This window comes from Salmo salar, chromosome 25, assembly GCF_965601325.2.
Source record: "Salmo salar chromosome 25, fSalSal1, whole genome shotgun sequence".
NCBI lineage: Eukaryota > Metazoa > Chordata > Actinopteri > Salmoniformes > Salmonidae > Salmo > Salmo salar.
The window spans coordinates 20,656,180-20,672,080 of NC_138315.1; the positions used below are offsets into that span (position 1 = coordinate 20,656,180).

The 15,901-nt window shown below is 44.9% G+C and overlaps 1 protein-coding gene across 3 annotated transcripts in view; it reads left to right on the plus strand.

The window, feature by feature from the left end:
- Nucleotides 1-15,901, plus strand: part of LOC106586301 (tyrosine-protein phosphatase non-receptor type 4) — a 95,695-nt gene that overhangs the window by 49,703 nt on the left and 30,091 nt on the right. For 2 of the 3 annotated variants that reach the window (XM_014173445.3, XM_014173447.3), the window contains exons 8-15: nucleotides 15-135; nucleotides 653-740; nucleotides 1,923-2,011; nucleotides 3,179-3,242; nucleotides 4,979-5,151; nucleotides 5,793-5,861; nucleotides 6,383-6,517; nucleotides 11,609-11,752. In XM_014173445.3, the coding sequence (XP_014028920.3) occupies nucleotides 15-135; nucleotides 653-740; nucleotides 1,923-2,011; nucleotides 3,179-3,242; nucleotides 4,979-5,151; nucleotides 5,793-5,861; nucleotides 6,383-6,517; nucleotides 11,609-11,752 (883 nt within the window). The remainder of the gene's footprint in view (nucleotides 1-14; nucleotides 136-652; nucleotides 741-1,922; nucleotides 2,012-3,178; nucleotides 3,243-4,978; nucleotides 5,152-5,792; nucleotides 5,862-6,382; nucleotides 6,518-11,608; nucleotides 11,753-15,901) is intronic. The other variant, XM_045707341.2, reaches the window with a different exon arrangement.

The following is a 15,901-nucleotide window of genomic DNA, read 5'->3' on the forward strand; positions in this document are numbered from 1 at the left end:
TCTGCACTGTGTAGCTGAGCTGGGGGACTACAGTGACTCGGAGCATGCTCCTGGTTACCTCTCAGAGTTCTGCTTCATCCCCAACCCGCCCCAAGGCTTCGACAAGGAGGTCACCAAACACCACCAACAGCACAGGTAGGGGCCCATCTTCACAAGACATGCATACTCTCTTTCTGATCCAAGAAACAAAAGATGGCGCCGACAGAGACGGTCACCCTGTTTCTAGCTCCTAGTCAACTTTGCACTATTTGTTTTAGTTGCTCAGAACATTTCTAGTACTATTACCTACATCCAAAAAGAACTTGTCTACTGCTGTACTAAGTTTTTATTATTGTGTACTTTAACATTTACAGCATTGATTGATAGGAACTAGGAAGATAAGCCTTTCGCTGCACTCACCATAACACCTGCTAAACTGTGTACGCGACCAATAGAATTTTGGTTTGATTTTGATGTTCATACACAGCTGTATACTCATTTTACTTGTCTGCGCCAGCTTTCATAGCAGAGAAGGTTTCCATGGTTTTATTGTGTGAATTTCTGAGAAAAAGCGTAGCCTCACTGTACAGCTCCATTTTCTGTGCATGGGTTACTAGCTGTGGAGTTTGAGGCACCTTCCCTCTCTCATGCATTTCTCGGTCTTCCTCCTCAGTGGCCTGTCTCCTGCCCAGTCAGAGTTTAATTACCTGAACACAGCAAGGACACTGGAGCTGTACGGAGTGGAATTGCACTATGCAAGGGTAAGACTATTCCCCTGTGTTTGTGTGTGTCACTGCTACCGTATAAAGGCACTTTTCATAGCACCACTGACACCAATGTTTCATACAGCTGTGCCTTAGATCTAGAAAAGCCTGTGCTTTCTAACCCAGAAGGTAGAAATGTGTCGAGGCAGAGTTAAGGTTGAAACATGCGCGTACAGTAGTATATCATTCTAATGTACAGTCTGCCTGTTCCTCTGGCCCGTGCCGCCAGGGCCTCATGAAGTTATTAAGGCTTTGGATTCCTGTACAGCTGAGGAACAGCAGAACCACTGAGACGCGACGAGCCGTCTGTCTGTGTGTGTGTGTGTCTCTGTGAAGAAAGAAAGACTAGCAGGGCAGAGCACTCCAGTGTCAAAAGGCCTTAAACTAATCCGGCAATTGTACAGAGATTTCCCTCATTGTCCGATTAGACAGGCTTTTCTCTTTGCCCCAGATAATGTGTCTGTCTGCATGCTTTTATGTGCGTGTTTGGGTGTCTTGGTGTGTGTCTGTTTGACCGTCTAGGTTTGCTTGTTTTTGTCTGGATAATAGTTTGGTTCATAAGACAGAGCAGGTCACGCAATGGCCAGGTTATACGTAGACAGTCCTGGTACAATGAGTCCAAGGCATATCTAAAAAGAGGCCCCAGCCACCATTGTCCATCCAGCCATTTTTTCTCTCTAGAATGATCACCACACTTTGACTATTACAGTGGGGAGGTATCAAGTTTTAAGTATACAGCACATTTCAGACATGGAATGCAACACAATGTGCTTTACAGGAAAAAACGAATAAAAAAAAAAAACAATGTAAATAAAAGCTGAACTATTTACTACACAACAAACATAAGAAAACAAAAGAATGACACGAGTGATTGTGCCCCATTTTAAGCTGAGGACAATCCTCCCCCTACTGATATCCGGCCCTAGCCACTAAGCGACCGCTAGCGCGTGGGGGGCTCCCCCCAACCAAAATGTAGCTTAGGGCCACCAAAAGGCGTCCCTCCCCCCCACCCCTGCATTAGGGGGAAAGGGTCTGTGTCTGTACACCAGCCAAAGCTCCCACCAGGCTTTGCCCACTGTCAGGGTACTTAGACTCTTAAGCCACCAATGTTTCTCGTTGATTTCCTTCCTTCCTGTGTTTCTTCATCCCAATCTTCCTCTTTCTCGCTCTCTGTTCCAGGATCAAAGCAACACTGAGATTTTAATTGGGGTGATGTCCGCAGGGATCGTGGTTTACAAGAACAGGGTACGAATCAACTGCTTTCCCTGGTGAGTGACAAACTGAAGACTTGATTCTGATACAAGATGAGGCCATTTGTGAATCAGAGAATGAATTTGATCGCAGCTACAAGAGGATCCCTTTGTGATCCCAAATAGCATACACTTTTGTAGATTGTGTTAGAAATGTAAATGTTCACTGTGTGTGTGAGAGTAGGAAGAGGATATGTTTTGTTTTTTCAGCTATATATCATCGACTTCAATCATCCAGGTTGCAGAAGCATTCAGAAAAGTGTTGAATAGGATTCTTCTAAGCACCTCACGAGTGCTTTACATATTAATCTGTAAACCGCAGATTATCATTCCTAGGATCTCCTCTGAGAGCGGACTCCGAGCGGTTTAGGCCGAAGCTTTAATTCTTATAAATTCAGCCCTGTTGCTGGGGCTTCTGGAAGTGTGTGCCAGGGGTGGGACAGCATAGCCCAAATCCTGACCAGACGAGTGATAATCTAACACACTCAAACACACACACTTCCCAACCCCCACCCCCTACAAGCTCCTCACAGCACACACATCCCCATTCTTTAAAGCCAGCTGCTTGATGTAGCACAGACAGCTCATTTGAAAATATATGGGCTCAGATGCTTTCCAGTCCGGTTAAATTTAGGGCTGCTAACAGTGGCGCGTTTCACAACAGCTGTCGGCAACTGTCACGCAAAAAGGCTTTCCTCCTATCGGCCACTCCCTCTCTGTTTGGCTCGCCTGCCCCTACTAGTAAAAGGTGATGCGTAACGTTATTCCTCTCGGAGAGCAGATCAGAAAGCATAGTGGTCCAGTCACTCGGAACAGAGATGTATCTGAGAGAGTGAGTCGTGTGGATTCTAGCCTCGCTCCTATTTCTGTCTACAACGGGCTGACAAATTAGCTTTGCTTAGATGGGGCATGACTCACTGCCTTGGAGAGAAAGAGAATGTGTGTGTATGTAAGAATGTAAAATATATTTAGTTGAGCTGTGAGTCATGTAGAAGTGGGAAAAGGGAGGGAGAGGGAAGAGTGAGGATGGGAGGAGGGAGGAGGGAGAGAGGGGATTAGTCTTGATAGGGAGACATTTTAAAGTCAGCTTCTCTCTGCAGTGGCTCTGATTTGAGCCATGAAAGAAGAGGACCCTCAGCAGTGACACACATTGACACATTTCTGTGGGTTTCTCTCCCCTCTCAGGTTAAAGATTGTGAAAATATCGTTCAAGTGCAAACAGTTCTTCGTTCAGCTCAGGAGAGAAGTGGTAAGTATTCAAGCCGTTGTTTTCACTGTCCTTCTTTTGACAGTAAAATGTGAGATGGGATCTACTAGCAGCAATGTGTGTGGAGTCAGAGGAGTCTTTTACCCAGTGGACCACACTTTGTAGTGAACCTAGCAGCCCCTAGGTTCCTATAAGCATGTGAGACCATGTTTCCTTGTCATAAGTGTCACCAGATCAGACCCAGTTCTCTGGCTCATCATCAGGGTGGAACCTGGATGAGTTAGACTTGACTAGCTAATACTGCTAATGGACTTAATGACCATCTACCACTGATCCAGTCCCTCCTCACACCATACCACAGGCATCCATATCAATCTGAAGTAACTTAGCTTAGACATTAACAACACACTGCCCCCTCACCCAAACCCAGCGTCCATATTTGTTTATTTGACTAACTGGCATGCTGGCATAATCACCGGTCTGCTCCGCCGCTGACTGTCTCTGGAATCTGGGACAGCGAGACAGGAAGAGCTTGTTAAATGCTTATTAATTATGAAGAATAGATTTGTGGCAGCGGGAGGCGGTGAGCGTGATCTGAAACTGATTCGAAAGCTGCTGGCTCCCTCTGCTTCTCACTCCTCTCTGTTCCGTTAAGCCCCACGATGGAACCATGGAATCCCAGGAAAAGATCCCCATCCACTCCCCCCTTCCCTGGTTCAATAATGGATGAGGTCTATTTCCAGAGCAGTTGTACTAAAAGCGCTGGGGCCGTCAGCCAGCCTCCATGGTGTCACTCAGGCTGTATAATTCATGGGTGCATCCAAAATGGCACCCAAGTCCATATTTAGTGCACTACTTTTGGCCAGGGCTCTGCCCAAAATAGTGCAGTATATAGGGAATAGGGTGCCATTTGGGATGCACGCATGGACAGATGGGTAAGGCTGTTCACGGCCGGTCATGTGAGCACGGGTCACAGCACACACTTTAAAAAGCAACAACAAACCAGGAAATGAATTTGCCCCTTTATTTTTTTTTTCTTCTCCTGGACTAGTGAGTTGTCTCCAGTGAACAAGAGAGTAGCCCTACTTTATCTGACCTCACTGCGAGGCTAGATGACCTCTAGTCTAATGTACATGATGATGGGGTTGTTCAGAGAACCTGCTATTCCTTGAAGTTGTTTCAAGATGCAAGTGTGGACAGTCAGCAAACTCGCTGTGTAAAAAAACAAAAAAAACACACTGAACCTAAACTTCTAGGTGGTGGTTGTTTTTGCTTTCTTTTTCTGTTTGTAGGCTAACACAGGCTATATGAGCTGAACTTGTACCAGAACATTAGCTGTCCCTGTGAACATTATTACCCAAGTGGGACCACCATGTCTTCATGGCTAGTGGCATGTGCCATCAGGAAACCCTCTGGGGGATGAGGGAGGGGTCTGGGGATGTTGTGGCTGCAGATAAGGATTAACCCCCTGCTGCCTGTCCCACCCCCATCTGTGACCAAGACCTTGACTCAACACCTCACTGCTGCTACTTGAGTCTCAGGCATGCTAAACACACACATACAGACTCCAACCCTAGGTCCCAACGTGCAAAGAGAATCATAGTACACAGTAAAGCCTATTGACCTAAAAAATGTAATGCTCTGTGGGAAGGCGGTTACATACCAGCAGCTCGGACTGTATTGCTCACAGTACGGTATGGAAACATGTCCTTTACCATTTGTCATTATTGTTGTCATTCTCTCTCCCCACTCTTTCCCCTCCCTCCCTCCTTTTACAGAATGAGACCAGGGAGATGTTGCTGGGGTTTAACATGGTAAACTACAGAGCCTGTAAGAACTTATGGAAGACCTGTGTAGAACACCACACCTTCTTCCGTCTGGACCGGCCCGTTCCCCCCCAGAAGAACTTCTTTGCCCACTACTTTACCCTGGGCTCCAAGTTCCGTTACTGGTAGGCGAAAATCCCCATTGCCACCCATGAGCATGCACACACACACACACACACACACACACACACACACACACACACCCTCACAAAACACTGTCATTGAAATGTCAACACAGGTACAATGTTTGCTAGGTCACAATGACAGGTTCCATCAATCATCAGTGTTTGGGGAGTTACATTAGCTGTTGGCTATCGTGCTCTCATCTTGGAGAAAAGTAGTTGAATTATTAACCATGCCCCAGAACTGAGCTTGTTTTTCAAAATGCTTTTTAGTTTTTTTGGGGAAAAGGGAGTTCTTCTATTATTCATATGGACTCATTTCTCAGATGTAGTTTAGAAATAGTACAAACAAATGTAAACTGTTCACTGTTGAAATTTAAATACTTGAATATTTGCTCTGAGCTGTGCTGTGAGTGGGGGTGATGAGGGGGCTAAAACTTCAGCGTTTCATCGTTCTAGATTGTGCTGTGACAAACCGGGGTTTTGGAGAAAAGTATGAGACATGGTTGAAACAGAAACACGAAGTGGAGAGGAGTTTTGTATGCATTATTGAAGCACATGTTGGGAAGTAAGGTGCAGTTTGTAATATGTGGCTGAATGGTATTAAATGATAGTTGGATGTTGTTTGAACGTTGTCTCTGCAGCGGGAGGACAGAGGTGCAGTCGGTGCAGTATGGCAAAGAGAAGGGGATCAAGGACCGGGTGTTCGCCAGGTACATAATGCACCACTGTACTGTCTGTACATGTATATGAACAGATGCATTCTGAATGTATCTGTTAGGCCGCGTTACTGCTATAAGGTCCTCTAAGAGTAAGACGGCCTAAATCTGTAATGCCCAAAGTCAAGTGATGGTGAACGAGCACCAGCTAATTAGCATTCATCTACTGCCTTATTATTGCCCCTCTACTCGGAGGTGATGTAGGATGAATTAGTGTTGATGGGCCAAACATAACATCCTAGTCTCACAGCTTATATCTTTATCTCTGAGCTTGGGCCTCAGTCAGCATCAACATCTGGGCTTAAGACTGGATTTTTTCATAACTCTGGCTGTGTCAAATATGGCACCCTATTCCCTATTTAGTGCACTCTGTGTGCCCTGGTTAAAGGTAGTGCACTATATAGGGTGCCTTTTTTTCCATCTCCCTTATCACACAGTCCTCCATCCCATTGGTCAGCAGTATCACTTTCTCCTTGGCTCGGTCATGTGATTGATTGTGTTTCCTTTCTGAGTAGGTCTCCCAGTAAGCCCCTGGCCAGGAAGTTGATGGGTGGGACAGACTGGGAGGCTGTGAGCCGGAACAGCCTATCAGACGAGAGGCTGGCGACCCAGAGCCTGCCCACACGCTCCCCACCCGGAACCCCTAACCAGTAAGTTCCTGACATGTCCTAATATAATTGCATGTCCTAATATAATGCCCACATATCATGACCTTCGAGAGGGCGAGACAGACGGTGCATTTGGAAAGTATTCAGACCCCTTCCCCTTTACCTAATTTTGTTGCGTTACAGCCTTATTCTAAAATTGTTTAAATTAATTGTTTTCCTCAGCAATCTACACACACTTCCCCATAATGACAAAGCAAAAACAGGTTTTTAGAAATATTTGCAAATGTATTACCTTATTTACATAAGTAGTCCGACCCTTTGCTATAAGACTCGAAATTGAGCTCCGGTGCATCCTGTATCCATTGATCATCCTTGATGTTTCTACAACTTGATTAAAGTCCACCTGTGGTCAATTCAATTGATTGATTTGGAAAGGAACACACCTGTCTATCTAAGGTCCTACACTTGACAGTGCATGTCAGAGCAAAAACCAAGCCTTGAGGTCAAAGGATTTGTCTGTAGACCAGCAGCTCAGTGGTGTTGATGGTGCTTTGTGAATGTTGACCTGTTTAAAGGTCTTGCTCACATCAGCTACAGAGAGCGTGATCACAGTTGTCCGGAACAGCTGGTGCTCTCAGGCATGCTTCAGTGTTGCTTGCTTCGAAGTGAGCATAAAAGGCATTTAGCTCATCTGTTAGGCTCACGTCACTGGGCAGCTCGTGGCTGCGTTTCCCTTTGTCGTCTGTGATATTTTTCAAGCCCTGCCACATCCGACGAACATCAGAGCTGGTCTAGTAGGATTCAATCTTAGTCCTGTATTGACACTTTGCCTGTTTGATGGTTCGTCTGAGGGCATAGCAGGATTTCTTATGAGCTTCTGAATTAGGATCCCGCTCCTTGAAAGCAGCGCTAGCCTTTAGCTCGGTGCGGATGTTGCCTATAATACATGGCTTCTGGTTGGGAAATGTATGTACGGTCACTGTGGGGACGTTGGAAGATTTCCACTATTATTCCCATGAAGCAAAGGTAATGGAACTAAATGACTATCACCCCATAGCACTCACTTCTGTCATCATGAAGTGCTTTGAGGGGCTAGTTAAGGATCCTATTACCTCTACCTGACACCCCAATAGATCCACAGACGATGCAATCGCCTGCAGACTGCCCTATCCCATCTGGACAGGAGGAATGCCTATGTAAGAATGCTGTTCATTGACTATAGCTCAGCATTCAACACCATAGTACCCTCCAAGCTCATCGTTAAGCTCGGGGCCCTGGATCTGAACCCCGCCCTGTGCAACTGCGTCCTGGACTTTCTGACGGGCCGCCCCCTAGGTGGTGAATGTGGGAAACAGCACCTCCGCTTCGCTGATCCTCAGAGGGGCTACACAAGGGTGCGTGCTCAGCCCCCTCCTGTACTCCTTGTTTACACATGACTGTGTGGCCACTCACGCCTCCAACTCAGTCATGAAGTTTACAGACGACACAACAGTAGTAGACCTGATTACCAACAATGACGAGACAGCCAACAGAGAGGAGGTGAGTGCCCTGGGAGAGTGGTGCCACAAAAATAACCTCTCAACCAACCTCAAAGAAAAGTTACTGATTGTGGACTTCAGGAAACAGCAGAAGGAGCACGCCCCTATCCACATCGACGGGACCGCAGTGGAGCAGGTGGAAAGCTTAAAGTTATTCGTCAGGAATGTGTACGCCGATCTGAAATGGTCCACCCACACAGACAGTGTGGTGAAGGTGCAACAGCGCCTCTTCAACCTCAGGATGCAGAAGAAATTTGGCTTGTCACCTAAAACCCTCACAAACTTTTACAGATGCCCAATTGAGATAATTCTGTTGGGCTATATCACCACCTGGTACCGAAACTGCACAGACCGCAAGGGTGGTGCGGTCTGTCCAACGCATCACCGGAGGCAATCTACCTACCCTCCAGGACACCTACAGCACCAAATGTCACAGGAAGGCCAAGAAGATCAAGGACATCAACCACCCGAGCCACGGCCTGTTCACGCCACTATCAACCAAAAGGCGAGGTCAGTACAGGTGCATCAAAGCAGGTACCGAGAAACTGAAAAACAGCTATCTCAAGGCCGTCACTAGCTGGCTTCCACCCGGTTACACAACACGACACCTTTTAGGTTGCTGCCCTATATACGTTGAAGTCGGAAGCTTAGCCAAATACATTGAAACTCAGTTTTTCACAATTCCTGATATTTAATCCTAGTAAAAATTCCCTGTCTTTGGTCAGTTAGGATCACCACTTTATTTTAAGAATGTGAAATGTCATGATAATAGTGGAAAGAAAGATTGATTTCAGCTTTTTTTCCTTTTTCCACAAGCTTCCCACAATAAGTTGGGTGAATTTTGGCCCATTCCTCCTGACAGAGCTGGTGTAACTGAGTCAGGTTTGTAGGCCTCCTTGCTCGCACATGCTTTTCAGTTCTGCCCACAAATGTTCCATAGGATTGAGGTCAGGGCTTTGTGATGGCCACTCCAATACCTTGACTTTGTTGTCCTTAAGCCATTTGCCACAACTTTGGAAGTATGCTTGGGGTCATTGTCCATTTGGAAGACCCATTTGCGACCAAGCTTTAACTTCCTGACTGATGTCTTGAGATGTTGCTTCAATATAGCCACATCATTTTCTTCCCTCATGATGCCATCTATTTTGTGAAGTGCACCAGTCCCTCCTGCAGCAAAGCACCTTCGCAACATGTTGCCACCCCCGTGCTTCACGGTTGGGATGGTGTTCTTCAGCTTGCAAGCTTCCCCCTTTTTCCTCCAAATATAACGATGTCATTATGGCCAAACAGTTCTATTTTGTTTCATCAGACCAGAGGACATTTCTCCAAAATGTACCATCTTTGTCCCCATGTGTATTTGCAAAACGTAGTCTGGCTTTTTTATGGCGGTTTTGGAGCAGTGGCTTCTTCCTTGCTGAGCAGCCTTTCAGGTTATGTCAATTTAGGACTCGTTTTACTGTGGATATAGTTACTTTTGTACCTGTTTCCTCCAGCATCTTCACAAGGTCCTTTGCTGTTGTTCTGGGATTGATTTGCACTTTTCACACCAAAGTACATTCATCTCTAGGAGACAGAACGCGTCTCCTTCCTGAGCGGTATGACGGCTGCGTGGTCCCATGGTGTTTATACTTGCGTACTATTGTTTGTACAGATGAACGTGGTACCTTCAGGCGTTTCGAAATTGCTCCCAAGGATGAACCAGACTTGTGGAGGTCTCCCCTTTTTTTTCTGAGGTCTTGGCTGATTTCTTTTGATTTTCCCATGATGTCACGCAAAGAGGCACTGCGTTTGAAGATGGGCCTTGAAATACAGGTACACCTCCAATTGACTCAAATTATGTCAAATAGCCTATCAGAAGCTTCGAAAGCCATGACATCATTTTCTGGAATTTTCCAAGCTGTTTAAAGGCACAGTCAACTTGGTGTATGTACACTTCTGACCCACTGGAATTGTGATACAGTGAATTATAAGTGAAATAATATGCCTGTAAACAATTGTTGGAAAAATGACTTGTCATGCACAAAGTAGATGTCCTAACCGACTTGCAAAAACTATAGTTTGTTAACAGTAAGTTTGTGGATTGGTTGAAAATGAGTTTTAATGACTCCAACCTCGGTGTATGTAAACTTCAGACTTCAACTGTACACAGTTGGAATCACTGGCCACTTTAATAATGGAACAATTAAATAATATTAATGTTTACATACTGCTTTACTCTCCTCATATGTATATACTGTATTTGATTCTACTGTATTTTAGTCAATGGCAATATTTGATATATTTCTTAATTCCATTCATTTACTTTTAGATTTGTGTGTGTTGTTGTGAATTGATAGATACTACTGCGCCGTTGGAGAATTTCGCTACACCCGCAATAATATGTGTATGTGACCAATACAATTTCATTTGATTTAGAGCTCCGAGACAGGATTGTGTTGAGGCACAGATCTGAGGAACGGTGCAAAAAAGTTTCTGCAGCATTGAAGGTCCCCGAGAACACAGTGGCCTCCATCATTCTTAAATGAAAGTTTGGAACCACCTTGACTCTTCCTAGAGTTGGCCTCCTGGCCAATCTGAGCAATCGAAGGAGAAGGGCCTTTGTCAGGGAGTTGACCAACCCAATGGTCACTCTGACAGAGGGCCAGAGTTCCTCTGTGGAGATGGGGAACCTTCCAGAAGGACAACTGTCTCTGCAGCACTCCACCAATCAGGCTTTTATGGTAGTGTGGCCAGACAGAAGCCACTCCTCAGTAAAAGGCACATGACAGCCCACTTGGAGTATGCCAAAAGGCACCTAACGTTTCTCAGACCATGAGAAACAAGATTCTCTGGTCTGATGAAACCAAGATTGAACTCTTTGGCATGAATGCTCAGCGTCACGTCTGGAAGAAACCTGGCACCATCCTTAAGGTGAAACATGGTTGCACGTGCTGTGGGGATGTTTTTCAGTGGCAGGGACTGGGAAACTAGTCAGGATCGAGGGAAAGATGAACGGAGCAAAGTATAGAAAGATCCTTGAAAACCTGCTCCAGAGTGCTCAGGACCTCAGACTGGGGTGAAGGTTCACCTTCCAACAGGACAACGACCCTAAGCACACAGCCAAGACAATGTAGGAGTGGCTTCACATCCAACCTGACAGAGCTTGAGAGGATCTGCCAAAGGTGCTTCAACAAAGTATTAAGTAAAGGGTCTGAATACTTGTGTAAATGTGATTTTTTATTTTGAATACATTTGCAAAAACCTGTTTTTGCTTTGTGATTATTGGGTGTTGTGTGTAGATTGAGGGGATTTAATCAATTTTAGAATAAGGCTGTAACGTAACACGTAATGCAGCTAAAGTCAAGGTGACTGAATACTTCCCGAATGCACTGTACATTGTGAGGGAATTCCAGTTCCAATACCTTCGGTAATGGTACTGACACATTTCATTGCATGAGTGAAAGGAATTATACACATTCAAATGTATCAGAGAGCTGGACAAAACATCATAGAATCCAAATAAAGTATAAGTTTTCCAACTGTGGATAGCGTACATTCAATTGCTTTGATCACACACACAATCCTCCTCACCACCGATTTGTGTGTATGCGTGCAGCCGGAACTCGTTCATACAGGAAGGGACAAGGATGCGGCCGTCGTCGGTTGGGCACCTGGTGGACCATGTGATTCACGCTTCGCCCAGCCTCCCTGTCTTCTCCAATCACAAATTCGCGTCCTCTACCCAGGCCGACTCTACCCCGTAAGTCTGCTACCACACTCTCACCCCAATCACGAGTCAGCCTCATCCACTCAAGGCAACTGCATCAGACTGGACTCCACTTGTAAGTCTGACCCCTTGTGGATACTGGACACACTGCAGTAGTGAGGAAGATGAGAGAGGTGGTGGTTATGAGTAGCCCTGTTGACATGACTGCATGATCTGACCAGGAACAACTCTGGCCCCTAGTTATAGCCCGGTACAAGAGACTAGGCCTACACTGAAACAATATGTTTGTGCTCAGAAAAGACTCAAACATTATAATGGAAGGTCTCTCACCAGCTCCCTCCCAAAACAACACCACTATAGTTGTTAATGAGGATGAAAGTTGGTGACAGTGCATAGATTCCACTGTTAAAGTCCCCACTAAAGCCGCTGTCTAAAAATCTATGGGAGCCACATTAAATAGGACTTGACAGTTCCAGTGCCATGCTGTCTACTCCGACTGCTGAAACAGCTGATTTTTAACGGTTAGCCTGTGGTCTGTGGCTTACAATTACAGTTCACACCCTTTCCCAAATGTCATTTAATGGGCTTAAATGGAAACAGAGACTTTGAACACGGGCTGTAAAAAAGTGAAGTGTTTACAGCTCTGGGGGCATGAAGGGGGTTCGGCAGGGCTGGGATGGGGGTGGGGGGGGGGGGTGATCCACACCGTACTAGTAACAATAATAATGCCTTTGGCCTGTCTGACTGGGAGCCGTATAACCCTCATAGGTCAAAATGCCCGTGGCTCTAGTCTACTGCAGTGTTGGTCCACTGACATCTGAGAGTAGCCTAACCACTGGGCTACTAGGGTTGGATTGCGCTGATGAGTGGGGCTATGTTCAACTTGTAAACCCAGCTCTGGCCTCACCCTGTCCCGCTCCCACCCTCTGTCGTCCCTCTGCTCGTCATCCCAACCTCAACCTTCAGCCAACCCTGTACTCCAGTTCTTTTGGCTGTTATGTTCTTCGAGATGCCTTTCAGAGTTCCAGTAACTGTTTATTATTAGGCTAGATTGGCTAAGTGCCACTAGGAGTGGAGGACGATTAATAGCCTGTCTGTCGGAGTCTCCATATGTTTCTGTCTTATCTTAGAGCTGGAATGGTTTTTATATGTTCTGCTGTGTTATCTTACCAATAACTATGTCACCAGCATTAGTACAGATACTGCACCTGTACTGGAAATGAAGGGAATAGTTCTGACACTTACATAATCCCTATTTAAAGTATGCATATGCACACAAACATGCCTACACTCACCATATATACTTTCCCTCCCTATTTCGCTCTTATTTCATTTCTGCTTTCACACACACAGGCACACTTGCACGCACCCACATTCCGTGCCAAGCCATTTGCTCATCTCTTTTGTCACTGACCCAGAAGATGACATAACCACCTGCTCACATTTATTGCTATATCCGGTGACACACACACACGCACATAGATTCTCTCTTCTGCTCTCTCAAAAATAAACATAAAAACAACCATATTCCCTGTCACGTAGCCTTAGCTCAGTGAGGATAAGGTTTCAGGCGGTTGAAACCAAAGCATAGCAACCAGGTCATGTAATACCCCCCCCCTACAACCTGATCTGTAAACCAGGAAAACATCCCACTACACTGTCACTTGAAAGGCGGCTGACCCTAGACTGTCCTTTAAAGAATAAAGAGAATATTGAACTTTCCCTGACTTTACAGTCATTGTGAAAAAGGACCGCAATTGTAGCATGTTATAACTTATTGTCTTGATGTAATTAGCGGAATACACCCATCTGTTTTTGTAAAGCTAACCAACATTTCAGACCAAGATACTCGAGCTTAAACTAGTATTTGATAAAGTGTGTTACGTTGTGTTAGTGTGGTCAGTAAGCAGTAGTCCTGCCCGTCTCTCCCTCCCCCCAGCCCTGTGGCTGATGTCAGCATAGTGTCTGTTTAGGTTGGAGAGGCCTGTCTGTCCTTCCTGCAGGGTCCCCCTCCGGACCAGGCCAGTGTCTCCTGTGTTGTGACACCAGCCCGGCATACAGGACGCTAAACAAAGACAATGTGCTGTGACTGGCCTCTACTCACCCTGGGCCTCCTGCGAATTCTGTGGTTGAATGACTAGGATGGTTAGGTACACTATAACACACCCCCACTGTGACTAGGCGGGTTAGGTACACAAAGAGCCATATACTGTATATAGAGTTCAGCCAGGTTTTAGCACGGCTGCCATGTTGGAGCCTTTATTCTCTAAATGTTTGTGGTGAAATTCTGAAGTTACCTGCTGTAAACAAGCAAAACAGAGCAGCTGATTTAAGACATTTCTATTGCGTCGCTTTTGGGATAATGTGTATCCTAGTCTGTACTGTGTTGTGGTGTCAACAAATTGCATATCTGCATTCAATGGACATCTTCATAGGTTTTGAAAACTATCAGAAATAAACACCACAACGTGGAAGCGGCACATAAATCACATTCCCAGTGGGTCAGAAGTTTACATGCACTCAATTAGTATTTGGTAGCATTGCCTTTAAATTGTTTAATTTGGGTCAAACATTTTGGGTAGCCTTCCACAAGCTTCCCACAATAAGTTGGGTGAATTTTGGCCCATTCCTCCTTACAGAGCTGGTGTAACTGAGTCATGTTTGTAGGCCTCCTTGCTTGCACACACTTTTTCAGTTCTGCCTACTAGAGGTCGACCGATTTATGATTTTTCAACACCGATACCAATTTATTGGAGGACCCGCAAAGGCCGATACCGATTAATCGGCAGATTTTTGTAATTTCATTTTTATTTGTAATAATGACAATTACAACAATACTGAATGAACACTTATTTTAACTTAATATAATACATCAATAAAATCTATTTAGCCTCAAATAAATAATGAAACATGTTCAATTTGGTTTAAATAATGCAAAAACAAAGTGTTGGAGAAGAAAGTAAAAGTGCAATATGTGCCATGTAAAAAAAGCTAACGTTTAAGTTACTTGCTCAGAACATGAGAACATATGAAAGCTGGTGGTTCCTTTTAACATGTCTTCAATATTCCCAGGTAAGATGTTTTAGGTTGTAGATATTATAGGAATTATAGGACTATTTCTCTCTCTACGATTTGTATTTCATATACCTTTGACTATTGGATGTTCTTATAGGCACTTTAGTATTGCCAGTGTAACAGTATAGCTTCCATCCCTCTCCGCGCTCCTACCTGGGCTTGAACCTGGAACACATCGACAACAGCCACCCTCGAAGCAGCGTTACCCACGTAGAGGAAGGGGAAACAACTACTCCAAGTCTCAGAGCGAGTGACGTTTGAAACGCTATTAGCGCGCACCCGGCTTACTAGCTAGCCATTTCACATGGGTTACACCAGCCTAATCTCGGGAGTTGACAGGCTTGAAGTCATAAACAGCACAATGCATTGCGAAGGGCTGCTGGCAAAATGCACGAAAGTGCTATTTTGAATGAATGCTTACGAGCCTGCTGGTGCCTACCACCGCTCAGTCAGACTGCTCTATCAAATCATAGACTTAATTATAACATAAATACTAGCCTTAGGTCATTAATATGGTCGAATCCGGAAACTATCATCTCGAAAACAAAACGTTATTCCTGTTACATTGCACAATCTTCAATGTTATGGCATAATTACGTAAAATTCTGGCATATTAGTTCGCAACGAGCCAGGCGGCCCAAACTGTTGCATATACCCTGACTGCGTGCAATGAATGCAAAATGACACAATTTCACCTGGTTAATATTGCCTGCTAACCTGGATTTCTTTTAGCTAAATATGCAGGTTTAAAAATATATACTTCTGTGTATTGATTTTAAGAAAGGCATTGATGTTTATGGTTGGGTACAGTCGTGCAACGATTGTGCTTTTTTCGCAAATGCGCATTTGTTAAATCATCCCCGTTTGGCGAAGTCGGCTGTCTTTGTTAGGAAGAAATAGTCTTCACAGTTCGCAACGAGCCAGGTGGCCCAAACTGCTGCATATACCCTGACTCTGTTAGCAAGAGAAGTGACACATTTTCCCTAGTTAAAAGAAATTCATGTTAGCAGGCAATATTAACTAAATATGCAGGTTTAAAAATATATACTTGTGTATTGATTTTAAGAAAGGCATTGATGTTTATGGTTGGAGCAACGTGTACCTAAG